At 33.4% G+C, this 17,346-nt stretch overlaps 1 protein-coding gene across 1 annotated transcript in view; it reads right to left on the bottom strand.

Annotated features, from left to right (window-relative positions):
* Positions 1–7: 7 nt before the first annotated feature.
* ppp3cca (protein phosphatase 3, catalytic subunit, gamma isozyme, a) overlaps positions 8–17,346 on the bottom strand; it is a 44,413-nt gene continuing 27,074 nt past the window's right edge. The window contains 9 exon segments of the mRNA XM_051109320.1: positions 8–2,319; positions 2,321–2,447; positions 5,867–5,893; positions 10,698–10,795; positions 11,309–11,393; positions 13,315–13,392; positions 13,972–14,097; positions 14,562–14,656; positions 14,930–15,007. Of these exon segments, the coding sequence (XP_050965277.1) occupies positions 2,283–2,319; positions 2,321–2,447; positions 5,867–5,893; positions 10,698–10,795; positions 11,309–11,393; positions 13,315–13,392; positions 13,972–14,097; positions 14,562–14,656; positions 14,930–15,007 (751 nt within the window). The 3' untranslated portion in view covers positions 8–2,282.

Raw genomic sequence — 17,346 nt, 5'->3', positions numbered from 1 at the left:
AGAAGTCCACAGTATTTCAGTTTTTATTTGTCTTCGTAACTGATACATCTACATAATATCAAGAATTCATGGTGGCCTGGCATTACAAGTACTCGATAAAATGATCGTTCAATTAAATCCCCATATCGTATTTTTCATTATGCTATAATTGCGCATAAACAACATGTCTACACATTCCCACAGATGCGTTTCAGGGAGTCTCTGAGCCTGTGAAAGCCTAATACTCAACATTTCAACTCTTGAATGCAAACAGAAACTTAAGAGGTTTAAACCTCCTCTTCCTTTCTTAAGAAGTTCAGGTGGCCAGTATACCAAGACCAGCCCACACCCTGTTAAACCATTCAAGGAAAACAGTAGAACTGATCCCAGATCAGCTGCTTAATCTCAGTACGTCCATTGGTATCATTTGAAATACATGCAAATAAATGTAGCAAACTTCCCTTTAGAGTCCACAGACATACTGCACTGATTTGATCCTGCAAAACACACATGCACACTTCAGGAAATGCCGTATGTCGGAAGGTTGCACTGAAATCACACATTTATTTTTCATAAAAGCTGAATTCATACACTTGAAGATGAGCACAACATACTGGTCATATTACTAGATTTGAATGCTTTTTAAAATCAGTCTCATGTGAAGAACCGGTCCTGTATTTAAATAAAAAGTAAAAGTGAAAAACTAAAAACACAAAAACATTTTACAAAATGAACCGTTGTCTAAAATGTACATTTCAAATGCTTCCAGAAAACGGGGTGGGTTGCTCACGTGCATAGCATCAGACAATCAACACCATCGTAAATCATGATCAAACCTGCTCGAAAACCAGACGAACCTGCTGCTCCTGTTAAAACTGAATAAAAACTTGCATTAAAAGGCTAATGCACTTGCTCTCAAAGTTCTGTATCTCAACAGTAGGTGGAGACATACCACAACTTTCCCTAAACCTGTTAAAACAAGCAGCCATGTAAAAAAACAAAAAACAAAACCTTAACACAATACCTCACATAGTGTTACAGCTCAAACCACCAAACATGCTTTGTTAATGCCTCAAGCACAAACTGGATGAAATCGATAGTCTGTACGAGCAGTCTCTCAGCGAAAGATGAATACTTTGCATGGCCTTTAGGACATTCTTCAAAGAAAGGATAGGCCTTCCTGCTTCAATATTACGTGTAGGTGTTCTCTATTTACAATGACTTGCATTTAGTGCAATATTCTTCAGACTGACCCCATTTCCTCGGAAAATGGGGTTGGTTAGAGCTCTGGCAGCACAAAAAAAAAAACTTTGGCTTTTGAGTCGATCGAAGCAACTTCACGCGTCCCACATTGGCCGTTACACGTGTACATGAGCTTTATAGGCATACTAACAAATTTCACGGTATATATTAACAAATAAAACTGGTTGGTTGCATGCCAATCTCATTTATCATCTTTAAGAAACAGCAAAAAGAGACAGAATTGAAATGAGGGAAAGTGAGTCTTGTCTGAAAGTATACAGACGCAAAGGTTAGATTATGTGATTGCGACAGTGCTTTCATAAGACATGCTTTGTTTTCGCACAGGAAGAATCAAACAACTTCTATTTAAGATCAATGTTATGGCTACTTACATGTGGTGCATCACCTGCAAGACTCGAGTGGACAAAAATGAATATAAATGCACATTTTACCATGTAGAAATAGACGTGGAACCCAAAGCAGCTAACGCTTTGATTCAGTCTGAATCTTACTTAAAACTGAATAGTATTTTACTTTCGTAGATAGAAAATATTTTTCATCGAACTTACAGTATAACTTATTTCCCTTAGGTTCGTTTTGTCTTAATAAATCCCTTACAGACATACTTATTGATAACATACGTAAGTATATTCAATCAAACCATCCCGTGCCAAATACATCGTGACATACAATATAAAACTGGGATCTTAAGATCTGTAAAGCATCTCGAACCCACATTCGTTCTCGAGTTACAAAACTGTAGTTGAAGTTTAAAGGTTGACACATTGTGACTGTATACCTGCTTTTCCCCCCACACTTTCAAATGTTCACTCATCTTTAAAATGCTGCTATCAAGTACATCTAATACGTTTCATTTAATAAATAAAATCTCATGTTTGTACTTAGTTGTAAGTGATTTCTCTCTCTGTCTGTGGAATGATTCCTCTCCACATCCCAGGCCCTTCTCTGCAGGATCCGGCAGTTGAGGGGTCTGTCTTGTGGAGAACGTGGCAGAGAAAGAGAAAATGCTATGGAGGAGAGGAAAAGTGCAAAATCTCCCCTTACACATTCCCATCAGTGCCGTTTTTTCTCGTTGGCAGCGTTAACTGTGGTACCGTCAGGTTGCTGGCCGTCCTTGCGAGGAGGCATCCGTTCGTTTATTCGGTCCAGGCCACGAGCTTCTTCGAAGTTGCGGATTTTCCGTGTAGGAGAGAAGCCTTGGATGGCTGCCGGGGAAAAAGAAAAGAAAAAGGAAAATTAGGTTGTTAAGAAAATCTGCATCAAGATTATTGATAACTACATTTAAAAAAAAAACATTTTGAGATGATTAGCAAACTCTGATAGTAGTCGATATGCCGTTTACTGAAAAGAGTTTACCTTTAAGCCATGGCAGTGATCAACATGCCTAATCACTGAATGATTCAACCATGAAGGAAATTACTACACTGGACTACATTAATAAAATATTCATGTCACATGATACACAACACCAACTGTCTACCTTACATCATGCTGTACACTACAGTTCAAAGGTGTGGGACTGGTAAGATTTTTAATGTTTTTTTTAAGTATCTTATGCTCACCAAGTGTGCATTTAGTTGATCAAGAACACAGCAAAGATAATATCATAAAATATTATTACAACTTACTATAAATCTTTAGAATTGTATTATATGTTAAAATGTAATTTATTCCTGTGATGACAAAGCTGAATTTTCAGTGTCACATTTTTAGGGCCCTTTGAAATCAGTCAATTTGTTTTTCCAAATTCTTATTTATTTATTTATTTCCAGTTTTATTTTCCTGGATTTAGTTTTTTTCCATTTAACATTTCTGGATTTAGTAATCAAAAAGCATGTCTAACTCAAACATACACAATTTCAAATACACTGGTAACACTTTACAGTAAGGTGTTATTTGTTAACATTAGTTTATGTATTAACTAACAACAATACATTTATTTACACTTTTTGTAATCTTTTTTTAATGTTAGTTAATACAAATACAGTTGTACATTGTTCATGTTAGTTTACAGTGCATTAACTAATGTTAACACAACTTGTGCTTTTAATACTGCATTAGTAAATGCTGAAAATTAACATCAACTAAGATTAATAAATGCTGTAGAAGTATTATTCATTCTTAGCTCATGTTAACTAATGTAGTTAACTAATGAGCCTTATTGTAAAGTGTTACTAGTACATTTTTAGGGCCTTTTAAGCCCTTTTAAAATTTCATTTTATATTTACCAGATTCCATTTTAATGTTTTAATTGTTTTAACAATCATAAAGCATGTCCAATTAATTGAATTCATTCAAAACTACTTAATTTATAATTATATTGTTATTATTATTATTAGTTTAAGTTTTCTTTGTTGTGTACTTTAACTTTTCTGTTAAAGGCATAAAACATCCATTTGCTTTAATCCAATGAAAATTAAACAATTATTATTACTACTACATTTCTTATCAATGTTTTGTGGCAACTGTATTTTTTTTTTAATGAATAGAAAGAAAATACAGCATTTATTTAAAAAAGAAATCAATGTCTTTACTGAAACAGATGTCTGATGTTGATCAATTTTATACATCTGTTCTAAGTTAAAAAATAATAATAAATACATCATACTCCTCACAAACCTTTCAACAGTAGTGTACAGTATTTCCAGTAAATTAGTACAGAAATGTTTTTTATACAAAAAATAGAACATAATTAAAAAAAACAAAACAAAAAAAAAAACACTGTGGTCTACAAAAACAGGAAACAGAGTATAAAATGGTGGGGCAACAAATGTAACTTGCAATTTTACAATTATGAGATGCAGTAAAATATTTAATTATATTACATATATATATATATATATTTCAGAGGTCGCGTTAACCGAAAATTCTCCGTAATTCTCTGTCATTTTGACAGATTACACTGAGGGTGATGTATTGATTGTAGCTGTAATTCCCACTCCTGTCCAGTTGGTGGCGAGGGCGCTCCAGTCTGGCAGCAGAGCACTGGACACGAATGTTTTCCTATGCGTTTGATTACGCACAGGCGTGTACACAGAAGCTAGAATGATCTCTCACGCCACATTAAAGTGCGCCAAAACGGTATTTATTGCTTGAATTTCCAGAGGAAATGGACAGAATTTGAAATCTAAGACTTTGTCTCATATCAAAAGTAACACAAAGCCTAGCCTATTGCTGTTTACTGGAAGGAAGACACACTGTAACTTTACTGTCCAAACATCAACTGAAAACAGCATAGACCAAGAGCTCGATTGTGATTTAAGTATCGATAATGGTTCATTAAAATGAGAATCTATTAAAATCGATGATTTTATGATTTATTAGATTTTTTTTTACCCAGCCCTAGCGTATTTTGTTGTTTTTAAACATTGCGCTGTCGTCCTGTAGGTTCATGATTTAAAAACTAAAACGTGAACAAAAATAAAAGCAATTAAATGCGTTATTCTAATTAAAATATGAAAATTAAAATGACGGGTAATAACAGATTATGACGGAGTTTTTACAACCCTGTCCGTCAAAATGACAGACAATGTTGAAGTATAGCGCAACCTCTGATATATATATATAATATATAGAATTTTATTTCATTCCATATGTAACATTTTAGACACTTTATTTATATTGCACAATATTTACAGCACTGAAAAACTGGGATTGAGGGCCAGTTCACTTTGATGTTCTGATGGAATATGACTCACATTGGAATATCACTCATACTTTAAACCACAAAAGAGCTGAACATGTATTTAACCAAACGACATGCACAAACAGGAAAGCTGATTCTTGCACATCTAACATTATTATGTCCTATGGCATTTTTGAAAACACCAGGCAGCTGCCAAGGTGAATCATGACCGGTTCCAGTTGACAGAGCAAACACAAGTTCCCCATTCAACACCAGTAAAAATGGAGATGCAGCCGAACTTAGAAATCAGGTCAGCAACTCCCCAGCAAGAGTGCGTTGCTCTGGCACACTTAACATTTCATGCCAGCCTGTTTGTTTGTGTTTGTTTGCGCAATAGCTTAGAGCCTCGGTACATTACGGCAGCGGGCGAGAGGCCTCGGGCAAGAGTGTTACGCGTGAACAAGAACAGACAGTCTTAGGAACGCAGAGACGTAACGAGATTAGAATCTGAAAATGCTTGGCAGAGGGAGGCCTCGGCCTCGGCCTCTGCCTCTCCGCCAATCGCACGGCAGCATGGGAATTAGCGCGCTCTAGCCAGGGCCCGGGACTAACCAGCAAACCCCTCGGGTCAACAGGCAACAGCTAATTAATGAGGTGAAGCAGAACTGGGACTGGAAGCCTCATTCCCTCACTGCACGGACGGTTTCAAGTGTCCGCATCCATCAGTTATCATTAAAAACGCTGGCCCGGAGTACTTACAGGCTCTTTTGTAAAATCTGAATCTTATAAGAGCCTTTATGAAATGAGAATCGCTTTGTTAGGCTGCTTTCAATTTAATTCACACAAATATGGCGGTGCAAGAATACAGATTTTCCATGATTCGTTTGAGACACACACACACACACAGACGCTGAGGTGAACGGCAAGGCACGGAAAGACACAAAGGGGAAGAAAGCACAGCATATAGGGGCGGGATATGAGACAGTACTGCCAGCGTACCTCGACCCTCCTTTGCTTCTATGGTGGCTGTATTAGCAAGCGCAGCAGGAAGTAGCCCAAAATGAATGGAGAGAGAGGTTATATCAGTGTGATTACATTACACCCCAAGCATATAAATCCCACACACCACAGCAATGCAGTAATATTAGTTAAAGATTCCAACAGTAAAATAAACAATGCAGTTAGTGAGAGAAAAGCAGTTAGTTCTTTACAACCAGAGAGACTGGTTTTGGCCTATTTTTAAATGATAATTTCCTGATTCTTAAGTACTGGGGCAAAACTAAACAAATGCATCACTGAAATACACATTCAGATGTATTTACATACATTTAGGGGCAATCTCCGACTTGCCTATCAATCAATATTGATCAACACTATTAGAAACTAGTACTGCCAAATCGATTAATCGTGATTAATCGCATCCAAAATAAAAGTTTCTTATTAGTTTCAAACTAATTTATAGCTCCATCTCTTGATTTGTCATCGCTTCGGACAGAAAATCTTAAATGCAGTAGACATTTAATAAAATAACTTAATTAAAAATATTTAATTAAATTGCATTTTATGTATACATTTAAAAAAAAACGTGTGTTATTCTAAAATTACAGAACTAAAACTATAAACACACCAGAGAATTCAGAAAGATGGAAAGTGGACCATAAGCAAAAAGACGTGGGACGTGAAGTGGGACACACTTATTTTATTTCATTTAAAAAAAAAACAAAACAAAATGTGTTAAGACTTGACTATCTGTCAAATTACAAGTATTTTAATTCTAATAGTACTTCTAAATTTTAATTTTTAATGTCTCAAGTGGCTGAAAACTAAATATTAAACACTACGTATAGAGATTTACAGTACCTGTCAAAAGTTTTTGAACAGTAAGATTTTTAATGTTTTTTAAAGAAGTCTTCTGCTCACCAAGTCTGCATTTATTTGATCCAAAGTACAGCAGAAATTTGGAAATATTTTTGAATATTTTTTAAAATCAGTGTTTTCTAGTTGAATACATTTTAAAATGTAATTCATTCCTGTTGTTTGCAAAGCTGAATTTTTAGCATCATTACTCCAGTCACATGATCCTTCAGAAATCATTCTAATATTCTGATTTGCTGCTCAAAAAACATTTATTATTATGTTGGAAACAGCTGAGCAGAATTTCTTTAGGTTTCTTTGATGAATAGAAAGTTCAGAAGAACAGCATTTATCTGAAATATAAATCTTTTGTAACATTAGAAATATCTTTATCATCACTTTTGATCAATTTAAAGCATTCTTTCTAAATAAAAGTATTCATTTCTATAATCCCCCCTCCCCCAAAAAACGTTTTTGATCTTTGGATCTTTAAATTCATGAAAGAATCCTGAAAAAAATACTGTTTTAAATACTGACAATAATAATAAAAAATCTTTCTTGAACAGCAAATCAGTATATTAGAATAATTTCTGAAGGATCATGTGACACTGAAGACTGGGGTAATGATGTTGAAAATGTAGCTTTGATCACAGGAATAAATTACATTTTAAAATATATTCAAATAGAAAGCAGGTATTTCAAATAGTAAACATATTTCACAATATTATTTTGCTGTATTTTGGATCAAATAAATGCAGGCTTGGTGAGCAGAAAAAAAAAATTCTTTAAAAAAAAGAAATTAAATAACTTTTGACTGGTAGTGTATATTAAATAGATATTTTGAATTGATCTCTGATTTGGAGATTTCTACAGGCAAGAAATTCAAGAAAACGCAACTAATCTCAAATAATATGAAAGAATGCTAGTCAGAAAACCAAACAATCTCCTAATATAGTATTTTCAGACTGATTATAGCTAGAAATGTCCTATTGTCCTATTATCCTAAGGTCTTTGTCTTAAGATCAGGCCAACTGCTTTTTAGTTTCTTTAATATTCCTCTCGGTTCTACAGGTCTGGCTGGCTTGATGTCTGACCCACACGGACAATGAAGCCAGCCTCTTAAAGGTCACCGAATTTTCTATATGTACTTCAAACAGTGACATCCACCCACTGTCTCCCTCTGATTTTCCTCTCTCACTCCATCACTACTCACTTGCACAAAGTTCCCTACGCAACTGGCCTTTAATGACCTTTAGTCCTGGACACCTCACCAACAGATTCATCTACTCAGAGCGGACAGGTCAATCCAGAGAGTCATGATGCGGCTCTCATGACAATCAGTCTCTGATTGGCTCTCCGAGTTCTCAGAGTCTCTGTAACGCAGGTGGCTAAATCACATGGCTTAATGTGAGCCTACAAGGGAAGGGCTTTATACAGCACATAGGCAAATAATCAGTGTAAACATCACATTAGTTCAGAGGTGAACAACAGGATGTAACAGGTGTTCACTGAGCAGAAAAAAAGCTCTGCTGTGTTGTTTGTATTATTGTGATGATAAAACAATATATTGTATTTAAAGAAAATTAAGCCTACTTTTTAAAACTATTAAGAATTATTGAATTGAGACATTATTTTCCTGAAGTGAAACTATTGCAAGTATACTTTAGGTACACAGTAAAGACCGATATTATTCAAAGATCATACAATCCTCATCAATAGTGACATAAAAACATATTTTAGGCTTAATATTAAGAAATGTGCATTGTGCACAAGTACTACTACAAATAAATTATAATTATGATTTTTATATCAGTAAGTCTCAAGTGAAATGTCAGTAAATAAGTTAATAGATTTAACTATACTTAATATGAAATAAATGTATATTTCTATTGATTTTTTACAAGGGTATCTATCATCAAATGTTTAGGATCAGTATGATTTTTTTTTTAATTAATACTTTTTTTATCCACCAAGGATGCATTAAATTGATTCACAAAATACACAAAAAATATTACAGCACAACTGTTCTCAACATTAATAATAAAAATGTTTCTTGCGCACCAAATTAGCATATTAGAATGATTTTTGAAGCATCATGTCACACTGATGTAGAAATGGCTGCTGAAATTTTATCTTTGCCATGAAAAAAATGTAATTAAATTTCAAAACATTAAACACTCAAACATTTTTAAAAATGTTAATATTTCACAATACTCAGGGTTCTACAGTGCGACCACTTCAGTCGCATCTGTGACTGAAAACTACTGTGTGCCACTATAAAAAAAATTGGGAGCACCAGTGCGACTGACCCAATTAGCATATCTGTGTTTCTACAAACTTTTGCATTGTTGAGTAATGTATCAGAGACGTATCTTAGGAATCCTTTCATAAACAAAGTGTAGAGAGAGTGTAAATAGAAGATTCATTGTGGTGTATAGAGAGCTTTGTTGATTATAATGGAACTTTGTGAGATCGCAATGAACTATGATGAGTGACAGCTTTTAATGATTTTTAAGGGAGTTGGTAAATGAGATATTGATTTAATACAACAGTTAAATAAACAAGAAGTTAATATTAAGTGACTTACATTGTCTGACTATAACACTATTGCCTGATTTTGCTCTGTTGTCGAAAATAGTTTGAATAGTTTGAAAGTCACAACTGAGCCACTGCACATTCTCCATTCAAACTCAGCAGTGTTTCATTCTACTGAGTCAATGAATCAATTACCCATTCATGAAGACAGTAATTAGCCTTTTTCCTGAATTAATTAGCTGTTTGAACAAATCAAATGAATGAATGATTCAGTAATTAAATCAGTGACTTGCCGCCACCTTCTGGCAGTTTTAGCTTGGTTTTTTAAAGTCATTTATCTTTTCAGTTAAGTCATTTAATATTTCTATATTTAAAATTTTATATATATAAAAAAAACATTAATTGGACTCATACCGCCTCTGAGCCTCATTAAACATCTGAAAATACACTTACAAGCCACTTTTGAGTACTTCTTTGCTATCTCTGTAGTACAAATTAATTTTAATACTGATCTTATTATATTGTTTTAATTAGAAATTGTAAAAAATGTATAAAATATAATTCTTAAAATTTGACATAAAAGATGACACTTTTAATAAAGTTAGAAAAATGCCATTACAAAGGTAAAAACAATTTCCCTGTAAATCACTTTAAAGAGTCAAATATCACCTTATAATGCCAAGGCTAATTTTTGATCAGATTTTTGGATTATTGATTAGAAGGTACACAAGTGTTCCTAAATAGAAAAGTAAGTGTAGAGCCCTGATATTGTTGTTTTTTTCTGTATTTCATCAATTAAATGCAGCCTTGATCATTAGGGACTTTCAAAAATATCAAATATTTGTACTGATCCTTTTGAATTCTTTTTGAAGTTTAACAGCTTTACACTTGCATCAAAGCAAACAATAACAATAATGCAGAATTTTAATTTTTAGGTGAAAATATGTCTCAATGCAAAATAAATAAACTAATTAATAGTCCTAAAAGTTGTTTAATTTTCATTATACAAAACATTGATTTTAGTTTTTGATTTATCCATTTAAATGACCAGCAATAAGGATCTGAGCAGCTGGGGGTGTGGGCAGTGATTCTGCATCTAGTACCGGAAAGTTGCTAAGAAGTGAATTAAGCAGTCGGACACAGCCCAGAAAAGCTCACAAAATGGAGATGGAGAGCACAGCCCTCATCACTATCTGCCGCTATGAGCTCTGATGCAGTTCAGCATGAGGGGGAGAGACAGATCATCATCATCATTAATGTCTCGCATGCCAAAGCTCATTCCAGCTGCCGCATGCTGGTACTTTCTGCTTTTGTAAGAGGTGATGAGAGCAGGGTCACACATGGCGAGGATGATCCAGTACGACTTCCGGGTTGGATGTGAAAGGCCTGCAAACCAGCTTCACAAACCTATAATTACAAAACCAAAAACATGCTGACCTACCATTCTGTAAGGTCTGCTTGCCTCCAGACAAGACTCCTAGAGGTAGCGTTCCGGTTGGGGTGAGCCCTTTGAGGGTCAGTACACTCTCGCTCTCTTCCCTGAGGCACAACATATACACACACACACACACACACACACACACACACACACACACACACGCACAGACTATTAGAGTTGTGTTCAAAGAACTAAATGGCACATAATCAATTAGGGTGAAGTGGGGGGAGAAAGAGGAAATATATGGTAATTTGAAACTTTGCTGTAATGCCAACCTAATCTGAATATTGCTCAGAAAACCAAAGACAAAAGACTTCAAGATGTCCTCTGTTCCTCCATTATCTATGGCATTGTTCATCTGGAATAATGTCTAATATAATTAGATCGCTATTCCGCATGATGACTCACTGACGCCAGCTCATTAATCCTAATAGAGGAAAGTGTGTGCGTGCGTGTGGCGTTAAAACAAAACTTCATTGTGCAAGGAAGTTTAGCCTACTCTTTATACAAACAGTTTTTTCTTTTTGATAACTGTAATTATCTCCTAAGCAGCACATTGAATACATATATATACACACACACACACACATATATATAATTGCATGCAGACTGACCTGAGAACAGAAAAGACTCGGGCCATTTTCCCAATGGCACGGATCTTATTTCTGATCACCTCCTTACGGACAGCTGGAGTTCCACCTGCGGCAACAGAAAAACAGCATCAAAACTCTGTCACCCCATATGACCTCTGACCCTCATACCAGCTAAGGAGGGGAAACCAAAAATGTGGAGGTGCTGAGAATCAGACTTATATCCTGAGGAATAATTGTGTTAATAATTGTGTCAAACAGTTAACAGTAATAACAAATGATTATTATTATCATTAGAATTACACAAGTAATTATTTAAACTGTTTTTTGTTTTTTTTTATGTTTTTGAAAATTTTGTAAGTAAGGAAAAAAAAGAATTATACAAGTAATGTATTTCTGTTGCAATGTCTTCAGTTTTCTGCTAAAATAATTTGGTTTTTAATCAGAATGCTGGAAAATGCAATGCAAGAATAAAGAAAGCGAGAGACGTATATTACTACTTCTACTACCACTAATAATAATAATAATAATAATAATAATAATAATAATAATAATAATAAAGACAATAGTAATTAATAATAAGTAAGTTACTTTGGATAAAAGTGCATAAATGTAGTAATTATTATTATTATTAGTAGTAGTAGTAGTAGTAGTAGTAGTAGTAGTATTATTTTTTAGAGTATTATCACTATTATTAATTATTATTCAACAGAATAATATATAATATAATAATTATTATTACTATTATTTTTTATATTTTATATTATTATCTTTATTTTAACTTTATTTTATATTATTATATTATTTTTTATATTTTATATTATTACCACAAGTAATAATTATTCTTCATCTGCTAAATATTTATTATTTAAGCAACTGTTTTTTTAAATATGAATGTTTTTTAAATATAATAATGATTTTTAATTTTTCTCTACTATTATTTTTTTTACGTTATAACCACTTAATTATTATTCAGTTGATTAATATTTATTATTTAAGCAACTGAGTAATTTTTAATATAATAATTATTATTATTACTAATATCTCTTTTTTTTTTACGTTATTACCACTATTATTAATTATTATTCAATTGCTAAATTTTATTATTATTTAAGCAACTGAATAATTTTTATTAATTATTATTACCTTTTTTTACGCTATTACCACTATTATTAATTATTATTAAATTGCTAAATATTTATTATTATTTAAGCAATGGAATAATTTTTACTATAATTATTATTATCATTACTATTATTTTTTTTTCTTATATTCCACTATTATTAATTATTATTAAACTGCTTAATATTAATTATTATTTTAGCTTTTATTTGTCAGAAAACTAAATTAAAGACATTAGTGCCTTATAGTGCAACCCAAATGTTGCATTATTTTATTTGTATAATAACTTGTATTGGTCAAAACTGTTTGGAATTTCTCAAACAAGAAAGTAAGGTGAGCCTGGAGATCTTCAGAGAGCATTTTGTAAGCCTTGCGTGGGCTTGAGAGTATTTGCAGAAGAGTGTCACGCCTTTGCTCTAATTATTTAAGTAGATCTGTTTCCGGATCAATAATTACACAAGGCGAAACCATAATCCTACATAATCTATCCATTACACTTAAAAATACATAAACAGTTACTTTAAATTGTAGTAACATTTCACAATACTACTGTGTTTATATAAGAGCACACCATAATGTGAATTCTACTCTCCACAACAGACTGTCTAAGCAGGAAGTATCACAGGACAACATAAGCAGACATCAGACCTCCAGGGAAAGCGTCTTAGACAGCCAGAATGACAGTTGGACACTTCTGAGGACCTGCTGTCTATGCTGATGATGACCAGACAGACAGACGCTATCACACACACACACACATACTCAGCAAGCACATTCAAGCTGTTCTGCATTAAATTATGTCACTGAACGTGAAACAAGAGGAAATCAGCACATGAGGCAGTTGTCAGCTTACCAAACTTTAATTAATCTCAATAGTATAATACATGAGTGTACAAGAACACACTTACCTTCACACAAGTCGTCTCCCTCTGACATGAGTTCATCATCAGAGCAGATGTTTAGGACATTCACTAACATCTCAGTCACTGGAAGAAGAAAACATCAATGTTAGATCTGCAATATAAGCTGCTATTTTACATGATATTTATTCTATCATTTTTCGTCCGTCATTGTAAACGATGTAACTACAGAAGAGTCAAGTTTTAAATAGGAAAAATATTGAAACTCTTTGGTCATTTTTGAGCGAGATGCTAATGGTCTAATCGGATTCAATGATCTATGCTAAGCTACGCTAAAAGTGCTACCACCAAACCGGGAGATTGGCTGAATGGATTCGAAAACTCAACTGTTTAACTCTAGGGGAGTTGGAAAATTAGACTATTTTCAAAAAAAGTGGAGTGTTCCTTTAAAGATGTAGAGACTGAGCAAATCTCAGATGATTCTTGTAAAAGGTGCCCTTGAATACGCTGGCACACCAAGTATGACGTTAATATGACGTTTTAGTTTGCGTTTTCTGTATTCTTCCCACCGAGAGGACACAGTCAGCCACCAAAGACACGTCACCAACAAGGTCATTCTTTCCTTTCCTCCACATGGCCTGTCAAATGCTACCATTTCAGTCTCACAGTCCCTAAAAATCACAACCCTCGCTTCAGGACACTTACCTTTCTCGCCCACAAAGGGCAGCGACCACGTAAACACATCCATGAAGTTGGGTAACCAGTACGGGTGAGGAGAGCAGTTGAACTGTCTAATGTTCATGACATTGTTTTCATATTTCAATACAGCCGCTGAGGGGGAAAAAACAAGTGGAGATGTCATGGACATTCATGGAAATCAACAGAAAAGCAACCTGATAGGCTGCCACACTGGTTCACGAACAGTCATCTAATATGGCAATAATTACAGCATAGTTGCAAGGTATATTTTTCTTTGCACGGTTGGCGGTTATTACATTATCCTTAAGCGGTCCAAATTAGAGGCTCACAGTCCAACAATAAATACATGAAATCAGAAGTTTATCATAAATTATTTAAAGAAATAAAGAAAAACGCAATCTTGTTAGCTGAGAATGTGGGACTGCTAAGCTGATTGTAAATTCAGAGGCTGATTCGATTTCGCCATTCGCAATGCTTTCTCAAAGGGGCTGCGATTCAAGTTTCCAAAGTAATGACGTTGGGGTTTTGAGGGTCTGAGAACAGCCTGAGGTTATGAAAAATTTGAGACCGACATACTTCAACATAAACTACCATACCTTTGTTGTTATACACATCTAGGTAATTTGGTGCTGAGAAAATGGTAATTAATGAAGGGAAGCCTGTTGTCTGACTTTTCCTGTACATCCTGTACCTGAAACACAAACAACAGTTGTAGATTAGCTAAGCGTGCCAACAAGGCATCTGGCATAGATCAATAAAGGAAGCGCTCTTTGTCACTGCTCGATAATGTACTCTTGTCAAATTCAGTGAGTAATAATCCACAGTTGCAGATGGTATATTTTTTTTAACAAGCAGACACAGAAGGACTACACTGACACCACATGTTAAACTAGCAAAAGCTCAAAATAGCAAGACAATACACTTTTTTTTAATCTCACTATCATGAAACATAATCAATACTTACCCTGCATCTTGTGCTTCATGTGCTCTAATTACTGACAACAGGTTATTGTTTGTCAGAAAGTCACAGACTGCTGCATAACTGTAAAACAAGAGGAAAACAAACTTCTGAGAGTCTCACAGTGACAAGTTCTCAGGCTTTAAACATCAAGAACGAAGCACAGGTCGGTTTACTGGATGATACTGAATACAGCTTTCAGGGGTTCTCTTCTCGTCCACTCGGTCTCACTACAGTGAACTCTCAAGCTATTAGACCACCACCTGCACTTTGTTAGCATTCAGTTGGCGTGGTACAAACAAATGCCAGCTGGACAAGCAAACAGCGAATAAACACATTTATATATATACACCCAGAACGAAACCAGCTGGGTGACACATATCAGGTTATATCCAGGAGTCGGTGCAAATTAGACAGGATTTCCACACTGGCTCACAGATGCCTAAATGACTCAGTTACACATTTTTGAGCAAGTACAAAGAAAGAGAAAGAAAAAGGTTTTATAGTAACATCGCAAGCAGCTTTTATTCCAAATACACAATATGAATGCTTGAGTTATTTTACAGTCAGGTAAAAAATAAATGAAGAAAGTAATTGATTGCTCGTGCAAATGTTAAATAACTAAAAAATGTTTCAACAACCTATGATTTTTATTTGCATGAATTACAGAAATATATATTATTAAAAACATTTAAGTTTTAAAAGTAAATAAAACGCAGCCCCAAAAAACATATACATAAAATAACCAAATAACAATTTAGGTAACACTTTAGTATAGAGAACAATTAACTAGTTACTTACTTATTTGCATGCCTATTATTAACATACTGGCTGTTTATTAGTACTTATAAAGCACCTATTCTGCATGTCAATATTTTACATCCCTAATTCTACCAAATACCTAAATTTAACAACTACTTTACTACTATTAATAAGCAGCAAATTAGGAGTTTTTTTAGGCAAAGCTGTAGTTAATGTTTTGTTAATAGCGAGAACTCGACCTTAAAATAAAGATTTTTCTTAAATTTTAGACACTTTAATGTCTTGGTTGCAGATTTGTATTAAATACTTAAATGTTTTCTGTTATTCATTTCTTATCTTTTATGCCTTCTAAATTATGTAGACAAACTTTAATTTGGCTTGAAAAAGCCTAGCTATAAAGTTTGAAGTCATTTTAAAAGCTTGAAGTTTGAAGGTTTTCAGTTATAATTTTAAAAATATATAATTATATAATTAATAAATTAACATAATTAAGTTTTAATTTAGTATTTTTAAAGCCAGATAGATAGGTGTGCAATATGACGATTTTTGATCATGGATGATTAAAATGTCTCCACAATCCACTTTTAAAAAAAAAATATCGTAGTATCGTGCTACAGCGTGCCTTTGCCGCCTGATTTAGTAAACAAAAAAAATTAATAAACAAATTAAAAAAAAAAAAAAAAAAAAATATAAAACCAGTTGATCTACCAAAAAAAACACAAAAAACTAGCTAAAACTAGTTCATTTAACAAAACCAACTAAAAACCAGTTAAAACCAGCTGATTTAACAAAAAAGCTAAAAACAAGCTAAAACCAGTTCATTTGAAATAAAAAACAGCTACCTAAACAGGTAAAAAAATTAAAAACTAAAATCTACCAGCCAAAAACCAGCTAATATAAGCTGATTCAGTATAAAAAAAAAAAAACGCTGAAAACCAGTTCATTTGAAAGAAAAAATAAAAAACAGCTAACAAAACAGCTAAAACCAGCTAATTTAGTAAAAAACAAACAAACAAACATCTAAAACCAGTCAATTTAACAGAAAAAAAAAAAAAAACAGCTAACAAAACAGCAAATACTTGTGGAAATGTTAAATTTAACAAAAAAACTGCTAAAACCAGTTAAAACCAGCTGATTCGCAAAAAACGGCTTATTTAGGAGAAAAAAACAGCCAAAACCAGTTAAAACTACCTAAAACCCAGCTGCTTTTGCAAAGAAAAAAAGAAAGAAAAAGTATAATTAGCATTTTGCTAGATAGATAGATGCTAGATAGACAGACAAATACCCAGATAGGTGGATATACAGTATGGACAGATGGACAGACAGATAAAAAGCTAAAAACCAGCTAAAAGCAGTTAATCTGATTCAGCCAATTTAGCAAAAAACAGCTTTAAAAAAAAAGCTAAAAGCAGTTGATTTATCAAAAAAAAAAAAAAAAAAAAAAAAAAAAAACCTTAAAATCCAGTTAAAATACAACAGCCAAAAACCAGCTAATGCAAGATGATTTAGTAAAAAAAAAAAAAAAAAAAAAAAATACTAAAATAATAAAACCCAGCAAAACTAGTTCATTTATCAAAAAACAGCTAAAACCAGCTGATTTAACAAAAACAAGCTAAAAACCAACTAAAAGCAGTTAATCTGAAAAAAATAAAATAAATAAA

The sequence above is a fragment of the Labeo rohita genome, chromosome 5, assembly GCF_022985175.1.
Source record: "Labeo rohita strain BAU-BD-2019 chromosome 5, IGBB_LRoh.1.0, whole genome shotgun sequence".
NCBI classification, from domain to species: domain Eukaryota; kingdom Metazoa; phylum Chordata; class Actinopteri; order Cypriniformes; family Cyprinidae; genus Labeo; species Labeo rohita.
This window is presented reverse-complemented; position numbering and strand designations above follow the sequence as displayed.